At 42.5% G+C, this 14,281-nt stretch overlaps 2 protein-coding genes across 4 annotated transcripts in view; one reads left to right on the plus strand and one right to left on the minus strand.

The window, feature by feature from the left end:
- The window catches only part of epb41l3a (erythrocyte membrane protein band 4.1-like 3a), a 36,374-nt gene extending 31,520 nt beyond the window's left edge, over positions 1 to 4,854 (plus strand). For all 3 annotated transcript variants that reach the window (XM_031750456.2, XM_031750470.2, XM_031750466.2), the window contains one exon: positions 4,159 to 4,854. In XM_031750456.2, the coding sequence (XP_031606316.1) occupies positions 4,159 to 4,164 (6 nt within the window). In that variant the 3' untranslated portion in view covers positions 4,165 to 4,854. The remainder of the gene's footprint in view (positions 1 to 4,158) is intronic.
- A 3,815-nt stretch (positions 4,855 to 8,669) lies between these two features.
- Positions 8,670 to 14,281, minus strand: part of lama1 (laminin, alpha 1) — a 41,120-nt gene continuing 35,508 nt past the window's right edge. Inside the window, exons 61-64 of the mRNA XM_031750565.2 lie at positions 13,903 to 14,050; positions 9,531 to 9,664; positions 9,057 to 9,270; positions 8,670 to 8,971 (exon numbers count right to left, since the gene is read on the minus strand). Coding sequence (XP_031606425.1) covers positions 8,817 to 8,971; positions 9,057 to 9,270; positions 9,531 to 9,664; positions 13,903 to 14,050 — 651 coding nt within the window. The 3' untranslated portion in view covers positions 8,670 to 8,816. The remainder of the gene's footprint in view (positions 8,972 to 9,056; positions 9,271 to 9,530; positions 9,665 to 13,902; positions 14,051 to 14,281) is intronic.

Below are 14,281 nucleotides of genomic sequence, written 5' to 3' on the forward strand. Positions count from 1 at the left end.
AGCTCTTCTCTGAGCCCTTGGTATTTCTCCAGCTTCTCGTGTTCCTTCTTTCTGATGTTGCTGTCATTCAGAACCACTACATCGATCACTACGGCTGTCTTCTTCTGTTTGTCTACCACCACTATGTCCGGTTGGTTAGCCATATGAGAGCATGAGGGTGGGAATGGATGTTTGTATCTGTGTGTGCCTGTTTGTCTCTGTCTATATGTCAGGTTGGGTATCAGACACCACCTCTCTAGGGACATCTTAGGCCCTCCAAGGTATGGAGGCCTATCTCCCCCCACCACTTTCCCTGCCAGTGGCAGACACCCTCAGACATCGGTGCATTGGTGGTTCTTTGTGTACACACCGGCTCACTCCTGGTGGCTGCTTATCGGGGCATGGAGCCTGGGGCTCGCTCGGGCCACATCGGGGATGGGGTGCCCTCGGCCTCTCGGCCTGGGGCTCGGTCACTCTGGCACAGCTGGCTGCCAGCGGAGCTCACAGGCACGTCACTGCAACCCCCCCTGACTTCTGCTCCGCGGCTGCTAAGTGACCCCTCATCTGGGGCTCTCCTCAGCTCTTTCTGGGATAGTGGCGCGGCTGCCCCTCTGTTGGTCTTCCTTGGTCTCTTGTGTTCTGAGGGCCCCTGGATGTCTGGAGTCTTGATCTCCTCCATTCCTGCTTCATGCCCTGGAGGACGGGGCTGTGGCCCCCCCACACCCTCTAGCAGATCATGACATGAAGGAACCTTTTAAATACAAGTGCGTTCATGCTCACAGGTGTACACACGGGTGATCACACACACAAACTACACCCTCTTTGGCTCCTACCTCAAAACACACTGTGCGCTGTCGATCTTACGTGCTGCACAATAATGTTTAATATTTAGTATTTACTGTTATATTCCTATAGATCATCGTGGTGATGATGTTGTTTATTATATTGCTCTCTTTTTTTCTGCTTGTTTTTTCTTTCTCAACAGGTGATCCAGGTGATTGATATATGTATTTTTTGTCTGCTTATTTTGTTGGTTTTTGTTTTTTGCCCTTTATCACCGTTCCTCTTCCCCACTGTTTTTCTTTCCCTCTTTCTTTCTCCCCTTTCTTTTCCCCAGTCAAGTCTGTCCCGTATTTAGCAAGTGAAAATAAAATAAAATAAACAATAAAAGGTGAATCAAATAGACCATTACGGCAAGGCTGGGATGGTCCATTTGGTAAAGTAAATCCGTTGGGCATCTTTCTTCGCCTTTAGACAATAATTCTGATGGCAAAAGAACCAAACGGGACAGGTTAAAAAAAAAAAAAAAAAAAAAAAAAAAGGGACTAAGTAAAGCGCTATACAAATACAGGCCATTTACCATATATGGCAAAACTCCAGTTGGCTCTACGTGTCTGTGAAGGTTCTCAGTCATCCAGATTATCGTAGTCTGAGGAGCTTGGAAAGAAAAGCGTCTGTCACTGACCATCTTTGAACAGAGGAGGTGGCTTACGACACCAACTGTCTGCCATCTATAATCCAGTTTTGAGATCCTTCACAGACGCCTTAACGCCCACTCACATCCTGGGCCTTTTAACCTCAGTAAATCACGCGATAGGGTGGGGCTAGGTTTCACAATGAGCTCACCAGAAACCTTGGCTGATTGTGACCCACACCTGTTTTCACACCTTGACTCATGTGATTAGGTAGAGGGGTCCATGGGGTCTAAGATCCTCTTGGGGACACTCCCATAGGTGTAATAGTGGATTAACAGGTGTTATTCTAAGGAGGTAAACCCTCCAGAAAACGGACGGAGCAGTGGAGCAGCCAAGGGAATAGAACGATATAAAAACTGTATCACTAAAATATAATTTATTATACAAAAACAGTTAATAATTTAAAAGCAATTAAAACAACCCTGACCAGGGAGAACACACAATAGAAACCAATAAAACATAAACATTAAAAGTCCGGTGGTGTCAACCACAGAATTAAAATCCAGTCAATCGGAGCGGGACAAGGAAAACCCGGCGCCGTCCCCGGCCATCCTGTCAGTCTCTCCGCTCCGAGGTGCTGGAAAGAGAGGGGCAGCGAGGGTCACTGTTCTTTCCAGTGGTTCAGTTTATTGCAGCACGATAAGTCGCGAGACTTACCCCAGATGGGCAGAGCTCCTAACTCTGCCCGCCGCTTTTCTGTGGCACGCCAGCACTATGGTCTCGCTGTAGGAGGTAGGGTGCTGTCCCGCTGCCAACTAATCCCCCACTGCGGTGTCCTCTGACCTCAAGCTATTCCAGCAGCAGCACAGCTCTCACTGCCTCTCCACGCACTGGCCGTTGTATGTCTTCGCCACGTACTGGTAGACCAACCCACACCAACGCCGCGCTCCTGCGTCTCCGAGCACTCTCTTCAAATCACCACCTGCTGTCACCTCTCAGGTGTATCAAATTAGTAAACAGGGAAGGGCGGAGTATCTCCGGGACAAATTAACAGATATAACCAAAACATGCAATACAAAAAATAAATAAAAACACTCCACATTGAAACACAGCAAAACACAGCAAACATGCAAAGCAAAACAACTTCAAAACAAAATCTGTCCTTCCCTGGATGACATAGGGCTTAAAATCTGGGACTTTCCGCTAATTGCTCTTAGAACTGAAGAAGCTTCTTGGATGAATCGTCTTCAAGGAAACTTAAAGAAGTCCAGACACTTTTCTTTCCAAGCTCGTTAGACTGGCTCTAGGTCAGGGGTCAGCAACCTTTAAGACCCAAAGAGCCATTTGGACCCGGTTTCCACGCAAAAGAAAACACTGGGAGCCACAAATACTTTTTGACATCTAAAATGAAGATAACACTGTATATATTGTTTTTTACCTTTGTGCTTTGTGTGAACAACTAAGGTGTGCTGCTTATGAAAGCCATGAAGTGCTACAGAGCAAATTACATTTTATTTATGTAATTAACCTTGAACTCTTAAAGAAATATAACAAAAGGAAAGACACCCAGCTGAACTAAAATGATGCATGTAGCAAACAAAAACTGTTGTGAGCCGCCACCCTTATATCGCCTTTGGGCTTTTGGAGCCTTGACCTGACTTTTAAAAAATAATTGGAAAAAAAGCTCTATGCTGCTGAAAAATGAAAAATAGATATTTGCAAAATTCTGCCTAAACATGTCTTTTACCTGGTTAATGTGTTTGGCGGGGCGTGATCTGCTGCACCGCTGCAGGGGAGGCGGACGCACCTGAGCGGTACCCGCAATCACACCTCGCCGCCTTAACGTCTGTGCTATCTATGCTGTTGTGTTGGTATGTGTCGGGCTGTGAGCTGAAAAGCTACAGCCGGCTGTATGCGTATAGCAACCGTGTGTGAAAAGTGGTCAATAAAGAGATGCTGAAAAGCGTGTTCATGTAAATATCCTCGGGTCTGCCATGATGTGTTTACAATGGGACTTCTGCTCCTGAACCTCTGCGCACAGCATCTGCAGACCGGGGCTGTACGAAGTCACTTTCATCTTTACGCAGGACTGTAAGCTGTCATCTGTGAGGCGTGAGCGGTGTTTGTTTTTAACATAGTTCACGGTGGAGAACAGCTGCTGACATAAAGTGGATCCGAAGATCCATAATTGGCCTACCTGGGGTTGAAAGTCTCAATAAATGCACGGCGTTTCGGCGGGTATACCGGCTTCCGCGAGTGTGACTCTTGTTTTGAGCGATGAAAAAATAATAGAATATAATTTTATTTTTATATTTCAATATCACAGTAATCTTCCAATTTAGAACTACAAGTTAAAAAAGAACTAACATAAATAAAATACACTTCAGCTAAATACTTGTAATTTATTTTCCCAAACCACGCGGAGCCGCACTATAAGGAATAAAGAGCCGCATGTGGCTCCGGAGCCGCAGGTTGCCGACCCCTGCTCTAGGTGGTCTTCACCTTTATGACCACTCCACTGTTGACAGCGCAGTGGTCACATTAGCAAGCTACACTTTCCTAACATACTAAGCTATGCTAACATGCACTTAACATCAGTCTGCTCTTTTCCTAACTAGCTTAGCATAGACATTATCAGAGTGATAAGCTAAAAACAAAAATTTCTCCGCACTGTAAATATTTGTCTCAGGGTCTGGTCTGAGAATGATGCCATGGAATCTCTGAACTACAGTGTGTCTCACTGCTGCTTCTGTCTCATTTTCAGGACTGAATCTGGACGCCCAAGGGTTTTTAGTGTAGAGTGCAGAGCCAGAAACTGTTCGCTGCAACATCCACCGAGCATGGACGAACTGAGGATTTGGACACACATTCATGCATGGACACTCACACACATATACAGCATCGCCTGCCTATCTCACAGGGAGTGGGGCCAGTGGCTGAGTTAGCATTAGTTTGATAGTGTGACTAGATGAGTAGATTTAACTGAAAGTTCCACATACAACGCAGAGATGGGAGAGAAAGATGTGTTTCCATAGCAACAGACAACCTTCACTGGACCTTCACTATGAATCAGCCTTCTGATGCATTTACTTATATAAGCCTTCCCCCATACCTCATTCCCCAACACTCTAAGGTGGGCATCTGATTGACTAGCTGACTCAGGTGTGCTTGCTCCTCCGTTGTTGGGAGACAGCAGCTTTTCAAAACATTTAGCCTCACATCTGAAAGATAGTGCTTCTAGCTTTACCTGGTGAGAAACTTGATGTGTACTATCACCAGCTGATCAAAACAGTTTCCTGTCTAACAAGAAAAAACAGCTAAAACTCTGCTTTGAATTTACCCATAATGCAATAGTAATGTGCCATTCGTTAACCTTCCATGAAAATGATGATGAATGATTCATCTGTGTGTGTTTTTGATTTCTGTATCCATTTATTTATTAAATTACAAACTGATCACAGCCCCTGATTACCGACTACTTTCTCTGTTATATTAGAGACTTCTGCTTGCCTGGTATCACACTGATCATCACTTACTTAGCACTTAGTTCCTCCTACGCCAAGCAGTGCATCGGGCAGCTAATGATCTCCATCGATTTCAGTCAGCAGCGACTGCTTCGGCTTCGTCCCAGGCAATGTCGATGGTTCTCAGATCGTCCATAAATGTTCGACGCCATGTGATCTTTGGTCGGCCTTGCTTTCGCTTGCCAGTGCGTGGGAGCCATGTAATGGCGATCTAGGCCGGGCGATAAGGGAGTAGACATAAAATATGGCCCGCAAAGCGGAAGTGCCTTTCTGCAACAACATGGGCTAAAAGGCAGGGGCATGCTCTTCATAAGACCTCTTCATTTGTTATTCGGTCCCGGTAGGAAATTTTCAGGATTTGCCGCAGGCTGTGCTGTTGAAGCACGTTCAGGCGTCGAGTGCATTTGTTGAGCACCAGGTTTCACTAGTGTATAGTGCAGTCAGAATGACGATAGAGTTCAATAGTCTGGAACTCGACCTCCCTGAATGTTAGGGTCAAGATCAAATAGGTCGGAGACGTCGCAGGACACTGACCGCCTTCCTTACTCTGACGTCAACATCTCGGTCAGAGATCCCGTCATTTGAGATGATGCTGCCAAGGTATGTGAAATTCTCCACCTCAAATGAGGGGTAACAATGGAGACACAAGTGTCTCTTTGACATACACTATGTTGCCAAAACAAGCCATTCACTTTTTTTCTTTTTTTTATATAGCACTAAATCCCAACAACAGTTGCCTCAATGACCTTATCTTCTACAGGTAGGTAAAGACCGTAAAATAATAGAAAACAGAGAAAATCCTAACAACCAGCTGACCCCCTATGAGCAACTGCATTGGCAACAGTGGGAAGGAAAAACCCCTATTTAACAACATGAAACATCTGGCAGAACCAGGGTCAAGGAGGGGTGGCCATCTGCTGCGGCTGGTTGGGGATGAGGGGAGGAACACGGGCCAAAGACACGCTGTGGAAGAGAGCCAGAGATTACAAATAACTATTGATTAAATGCAGAGAGGAGTATAAGGATGACATAGTAAGTGAGAAAGGTACAGAAGTGAAGAAGAAACAGAGGCTAAGAGAACATCTTTTGTAATCTTCACAAGTGCTGTTTTTGTACTTTGATGAATTTGGAATTCAGCCTGAAACTCTTCAAAAAAACGTTCCTTTCCAGGTGATCAGTGTTTTACCACTACTCTGTCAAGAATGTCTGAGATAAAAGGAAGGTTGGAGATTGGCCTAAGACAGCTGATGGCTTTTTCAGGAATGTTTTTAATTAAAGCCACCCTAAAGGCCTGTGATACATAGGTTTTTGATCATATTTAATATTAAAGCATTAATTTATTGTAGGACTTTTTGTAGGAATGGGGTCTAATAGAACTTGAACAGTTAGAATGGCTTGAACGAAGCATTAACTGAAATTACTCAGAAACTGGAGAGAACAGTCTAAATAAATATCAATAGGATTTAAAGTAGCTGTACATAATGACATGTCTTTGTGATATTATACAGTTTTCTCTAATGGGTAAACTTTTATTTATGAAGAAATTCATGATTTAATGTTAAAGGAATGCTTGGCTCAACAGAATTCTAACTTTGTCTGCCTGGCTGCAGTGATGAAAAAAAACCTGCAGTATTTTTCATTTTCTTAGTCAGATTTTCCAACTGGAATCTTGCTTCAGGATGGTGGCAGTGCACATAAACAGGAGTAAAACTGTAAAACTTTTAATCTGTACTACCACTGTTGTCTTGCACAGAGAACTGACTCTACAAATAAAAATAAACCAACAACAGGTGTTATGCAACATTGCTCACCAAGAGCAAAACGAATTCTATCTTTCCTCGCTTTTCCAATTTGGAGCAGCTTCCAAACGCTGTCGACTCGGGAGTGGTGTCACTCTTGGCTCCAACATCCAACTTCCGAGGTAAATGGAACGCAGCATTAACATCTCCAAAGTTGACCCACAGACGATTGGAGTACCCACAACAGGTCAGGGATGAGTTGTTGCCCCAGATGGAGGAATTAAAGTATCTTTGGGTCCCGTTCATGAGTAAGGAGAGAATGGAGGAAGACTAGTAGAGTGATTGGTGCAGCATTGGCAGCAGTGGAGAAGTTTTACAAATTCATTGCTAACCGGGTCAGGGCAGAACCAGGACATGTGAGATTCACCCATGTGAATCTGACATTACAGGAATACCATACTGAGAAATCCCCACTGATCATTCCTTCTGGGTCATTACTCTCTTTGTTTCGTGTTATATACACATCACTCCCCCTGTTTTGTATTTTTGCATTAGTCCTGTGCAGAGCCTACACTTTGCAGATCATTGTTTACATGTTGTAGCTGTTTGCTGTCAGCAGGGGGGCTGTGTCACAAACAACTGCAGTATTGCCAACTCCTCAGTAAGAAAAATCCCAATTGGCTGTCCTAAAAGTTGCTAGAAATCGCTAAATGACGTCATCCCTAAGTTGCCTAATTTGTCATGCTTACGTAATTGTAACCTACTGTAGGATACAGAAATAACATCGTGGAAGATACATAAAGTGAGTAAAAAAAACACTCTAAATGCATTTAGAATATATTTAGAACTACAAATTAAATTTATTTTAGCAATTATTGTCTTTTTAATGTCACAATTCCAACCTTCTTCCTTTGTCCGGGCTTAGGAACAGGGGAACTCCGGCAAAAGTGACCCAAAATAATTACTCTGGCGGAGTTACTTGTGTGTGTGTGTGTTTTAAGTAGTTTTAAACAGCAGCGGCTTCGCTCATGCACAATTCATTTGCAGTTTGGACGTGTAGGTGTGAGCATCTCCTGCTCTGACAGCAGCTGGGGGCGACTGCTGTGTGAGGACTGTCTGCCGCCTGTGAGTGCTTTGGCACGGGTGAGGTGCCCACGGCAGCACCCGCTGCTTGTTGAGAGTACGTGCTTTCACGTCAAAAAAGTCGTCATAAGTCTTGAAACGTGTTGTCCTCTACAATGGGTAATGGCTGAAAATAAAAACAGGCATCACTTTAGCCCGCTCCTAGTTTTATCAATTCTGCACTCCACTTTGCACTCTCCCATATCACTGAAATGCAGTCAGATGCTGCTAATTTTACGTTTTCGTTCGCTTCTTCACTTTTTCCGACAGGCTCCCCCGTCTGTCTGTGTACCTGGCCTGTACCACTAAACTTGCTATTTTGAAACATCTGCCGCCCTTCCTTCTTCCTTCCTTCCTTCTTCAGACGATCCCATCCCAGTCTGTCTTTGCATGCGATTGACCGGATGGTGTGCCCATCAAAGTAATGTCCCGCCACCTGGATTCTCAGCAGGGCAGAAGAATCAACTCCAACATACCGATGGGACATTAATAGCTGAGATATGAAATTTGTTTGACACCCCTTTAATAGAATAAACTAGAATTACTCTCAAATTACTCTCCCATTAACCTGCCGCAGGTCGTACCCCCACTGATAACTCTGTTACCTCTGGGATAGACTGGACCCTCCACCTAAGTGAATTAGATAAGTATTTACAAAAATGGGTAGATGGAAAAGGATGGCCTCAGCAGATGTCTAAACATAAAATGCTCCCTTAGGTTGCAGACAGATGACTCCTCCTTTTTAATGATGAGCTTAATATAAAATGTGCCTTTACTCAAAAACTCAAACTGATCACCAGGAATGTGTTTCTTCTGTGGTTTGACCGTTCATGTTTAAAGACAGAAGTTACTGAAGTTTCTCTGCTCAGAAAATAAAAAGTATGAATATGTTATTTTTAAGATGATTTTAATCATTTAAGTTTGGACTACAGAGACTCAAAATTCACAGTAATTATCAGCAGAGGCATTCATACTACACAGCTTATCAATCAATGATATTGCTTTGTGACATAATCCAGCATGTTTTCTGGCCACTGCTAGGAAGCGGGGCATGAGTTAGGGGTTATTCCCAACAGAAAGTGAGCAGAACTCAGATCAAGGGACTTGGTAAGGTGAGACTTCAAGAGCTGCAGGTTCCTTAGACAACCTCTGAAGCTGGAGCTGATTGACAAGCAGTTCTGTTTGACACCAGCTGCAGCAGAGAGATGGACAGGTTAGAATTATTATTACGTGTGTTCATCTTTTTTTAAATTCTGTTTATGTTCAGAGGGTCTTACCTGGATATCCTCCAAGGAAGACGGGGTTATTAGTTTCAGCAGAGGTGGATTGTGGGTAAGGGTTTGCAGTGGTGTAAGTTCGCTCATCTACAGTTAAGCTAAAGGCGTGTTTGGTTTTTTGGGCCACCAGGCGGTGCCACTGTCCATCACATAGCATCTGGCCAACAGAACGCACTGACACTCGACCTGCCCCATTATTCACATTGAAAACCACCTGAGGAAAAAAACAGATACACCTTTATTTACACAAATAAAACTTCATTTGCATATTTGAAACTTAATTTGTACAATCCTTTTCTATACATCTATTACTTTAATCAAAAACCAAAAATAACAGAAGCTCTGATGTTACTGCAGCTAATAGAAAGTTACCTGGAAAACATGTGGCAACTCGCTGAGTTAAGATCATTAAATCCCTAGGGTTTAGGCCTATAACTGTTTACATAATGCATAGAATGGAATGTCTCTGCTCACCTGTCCGTTGATTATCTCCAGTCCCACAGCATCCACTTTCGCACTGCTGATTCCCAGAAGCACTCCTTCTGATTGGCTTGTTTGAAACTCCAGAGAGACTGTCATGTCAGAGCCAACCTTATACCCATCATGCACTGCAGATGCAAATAGCATGTAATCAGATCATAGCTTAATCACAGTTAGAGACAGCGATCCAACACCTGTCTACAGTGGCGGTCCTAGCCTGTTTGGCGCCCTGGGCGAGCACTCCTCTGCCCCCCCACCCACCCACCCACCCACACACACACACACACACACACACACACACACACAAAACATATTAAAGATTGTACATTAACATAGAACTGTTGTCGGAACCATACTGAATTTCACCAGAGAGAGACACACACACACATATGAAGGGAAAGAGAGTATGCATAATATGATAATATGCAAACGGCTACCAAACAGCCATCATAATTCAATGAACCACAATACAATGAGAACAGGATAAATCAATAATTGACAATGACTAATTAATATTAAAATCGGTAACATAATGTATTGTTTGGAGTTTAGTCTGTTACTGTTACTATTTTTACCATTTCTTCTTGGAGCAACTGTAACCCACAAAATTTCCTTAGGGATTAATAAAGTATTCTGGTTCTGTTTGTTTCAGGATACATGACCATGACCTACAAGACACATCTGCTTACCTGTAGCCTATCTTTTGCGCGTTTCTCCTCCTCTTCTTTTCTCTTTTTTCTAAACCGAGCACCTGATGGCTTTGAACTTTTCTTGTCCATCTTCCATTGGTTTTAATTTTGCACTCCAGAACACCCATCCCCCAACTCGAGGATCAATACAACATAACCTAATAGACCTACAGCTTAGTTCACAGATTCACTTTGTCTAGGGTGTATTTCTGGGATTTCGCACAACCCAGGATTCAAATCATGAATACATAATGGGCTTGGATTTACAACATTATGAATGAAATGTGCTCTATTTGGAAGCAGCCGGCCCCCTCCCCTTTCGACGGGTTGTGTGTGAGACTTTAAGTCATCAAACTGTAAATTATAAATTTTAAATTGTTATTGATCCCTTTACCCCTAGTCCTAAAGTGTAGATTTATTTTCTTACTCTTCTTATATTTATTGTTTGTTTACTTGCACTGCTGTAACTGGAGCCTCGTCATCTCGTCTCTCTATATACTGGACTGTATGTAGCGGAGATGACAATAAAGTTTACTTTGACTTCAGCAGCAGGTACACTGAGGGCTCTCGCGCTCACTTTTCGCATATAGAATTTCGAAAAAACATCGGTGCAAATTATAAGTCTGTATCATAATGTCTGGTGTTTTCGTGTTTGTTGGTTTGTTTTTATTTTCTTTTATTTTGCGAGTTGGTTATTAGATGCTGCTCCAGCCAGCCAGAGAATCCCCCGCCCTCCTTTTTCTCCTCCCTGTGCCGCAAGCAGCAGGCGCACCTCGCAAACGGAGGGCGCCCTTACTCCCAGCAAATGGGCGATAGAAAACCGATCGGTGCATGCACTGGCATGATGTCGGGGCAGCATGAATACAAGCAACTTTTTTTTTTGCCGATGCCGGTGATGCCGCCCCCCACCACGATGCCGCCCCAGGCAACCGCACTTGTCGGCCTATCAAAACCCGCTACTGCCTGTCTAGTATGTTACGTGCAGCTAGATACAAATGTTTTTGGACAATGCCACTTTTTTTTAGTTTTGTACACAAAAATAGTGGATTTTAAATTAATCAAACAAGAAGTAACTAAAATACAGACTTTCAATTTAATGTTTTTGACAAAAGCATTGCACAAACTCTTAAGTAATTACAGCCACTTGCACTATAAACGGCTTATTTCAGTTCATAGCCAGAGGAAGAGAATAGTGGCGAAATCTACAGCATGGACATTGACATTACTTTTATTTTTATTGCACAAAAGAATGAGAGCATGACGGTAAAGTGCAAACTGCATTATGCTGGTAACACAACCTCAGTGCTAGCATGTCATCTGTGCAAAACCCAAGAGTGAAGTTAATGAATGCCGCCCCCACCCCAGCAGCCAGACCCTGAACTTCAACAGGTAACAAAAACACAGTGATGGTAAATGGCCTGTATTTGTATAGCGCTTTACTTAGTCCCTAAGGACCCCAAAGTGCTTTACACTACATTCAGTCATCCACCCATTCACACACACATTCACACACTGGGAATGTGTGTTTCTACCTTTTCAGGTTTCTGAAGTAGAATCATTGTGGTGACTGCTTTAAAGTCTCTTTGTTCTGGTTTTTATCTTTACTTTCTACTGTCAGCTTTGAGTTCATACTAGAGATGGCACGATACCACTTTTTTATGTCCGATACCGATACCGATATCATAAATTTGGATATCTGCCGATACCGATATGAATCCGATATAGTGTGTTTTTTAATCAATAAAACTGTTTTTTTAATATCTTGCTGCATTTTGTATAAGTTCATACTCAGTAAACAACAACACTAAAGCTATTCTGTTATACCTGTATGTAAAAAATACACTGCACCCAAAATATTTCATAGTTCAGCAACACTGATCAATCTAATAAACTTAAACCTACTCCATCCTCCCTATTCTGGTATTTTAAAGAGTATTTAGCAAAAATATTAAGCAACCTAACTAATAGGGTTGCAAACTCCCAGCAAAAAAAAATAGAGAACCACCCCCCACCCTCCACCTCATGATGCTTAATCGATGTAATCAACTTTAATTTGATGCAGTGTGAAAAAAAAAATGCACAGAAATAAATTATTTTTCAAGAATAATTAAATAGATTCAACATCTTTCTTCAACAGAACTGCAAACTGCACAGATGGTACCTTCCCAAAGGAAAAAGTACTATAGCTTACTAGGGTATATTAGACTTAACAGTTACTATACACAGTAATGGACTTCTATACATTTTACATCAGATTAAAACTTTGGGTGTAAGATTCAGATAATTGTTTATTAAAAGCTAGACATTTGAAATGAGAATAAGAAAGAAAAGTATGTCTTTGTGCCCCCTTTTCCCTGTTCATGCCCTATCGGCCCCCCTGGCTAAACTTTGCTAGATCCGCCCCTGCACAGTTACCAGCCGTCAGCTACGTAGAAAACGATCCTGGTCTAGAAAGTAATATTAAATAAATTCTAACAACAGCTTATCAAGCTTAAACGTGCTGCTGTTGTTCAGCTGCTGGTTTCCTCTTTCTGGTGCAAAGTGGACCAAAAACAAAGAAGAGAGACGGACTCGCGACAGAAAAGCCGATCAGCTGATCATTAAGCAGTTTTACGATTGAAGTAGGAGCAGGAAAGTGAGGGAGAGGCAGTCACTCCATATATCGGTTGTTAAGCTTAACGTGGGAATGCTTTACAAACATTCAGAGATGAACTTACACACTTGCTTTACGTCTCTCTGGGATAACTTCCTCGGAGATGAAATGCTGGTTTGGTAGCGAGGCTACAAATACACACAGCCGCTCTATCACGTGATGCATACTGCTCCGAGGTGCTACGGTTATGAGCCGAGTTACGCCATGTCGCAAGTTTTGTGAGGTGTTTTTTTTTTTTTTATATTTAATGGATCGATTACATTTTTTATTTCTCGCCGATATCCGATCCAGTAATTTAGGTCAGTATCGGACTGATACCGATACGTAATATCGGATCGGTCCATCTCTAGTCCATACCCAAAAAATAAGTCATGTGTGTCCTCATTAGAATAGAGATTTGTGTTGGCCTCAGGTTTATGTTGGTTATTTACCAATATAAACAATGTGTTTCAGGTCATTTTACGGAAAAACACGAAAGTAATGTAACCCGTAAAAATGCTTAGTGATGATGAAGCTAATGACAACCCAATTAAAACTCATAAGAAATCGAATCGATAAATGATATTTACAGTGGAATCGGAATCGCTAAAATCTTATCAATTCCCATCCATAGACAGAAGTCAACAAAAATGAATGCTAGCTCTCAAGTGGACCTCTGTGTTTTTGCACTTGGTGGTTTTTAGAACATGTTTTTAATTGCTGCAACTTAACAACAATTAGCAACGGTCTGTGCATCTCACCTATACAGTTTATGAATGCAGTTTGTTAATGAAAATGTGCTTCCATTTGTTCATGTCTCGGTACACCCATCATCCAAACATTATAACTCTTGCTCCAACTACCTAAAAAACAGGCTTTCAAAATTGTGGCCCAATAAGGAAGCAGCCAAAAGGAGCTTCTGATATGAACTATAGGCAAAAGCTGTACAGACTGTAGGCTGTCAGAAGTCCTTCTATACTAATCAGAGAGATCAGTCTGCATCTCAGCTTCCGCGCAGATGATTTTGTCTTTAAGTTTGACTTACTCATTTCAGCGTATCCGCTTCCATTAAAGTAACTTCCAATCTGGTCTCTGGTGAAACAGGATGTGACACCATGTTGTGACGCCGGCTTATCCAACATGACACCATTCAGACTGATGGACCCAACACAGCCTGAAAAACTGCTGCTATCCTGAGAACCAAACAGGAAGAAAGACAGGGGGAGACACATGTGAGCAGAAAGGAGAGATTTCCGATAGAGTCAGAATTACATGGCTCGCCTGTATTTCCTCTGACTAACACAGCTATGATAACTTAGTTATGAGAATGTTACAGCTACCTGTGAGTTTCAAAAATGTGCATAAAGAAAATCTATCTACATATTAATTCTTTACGCAAAAATTTCTTCCTGTGAAATCAGGAC

The sequence above is a fragment of the Oreochromis aureus genome, linkage group 9 (genome assembly GCF_013358895.1).
Source record: "Oreochromis aureus strain Israel breed Guangdong linkage group 9, ZZ_aureus, whole genome shotgun sequence".
Lineage (NCBI taxonomy): Eukaryota > Metazoa > Chordata > Actinopteri > Cichliformes > Cichlidae > Oreochromis > Oreochromis aureus.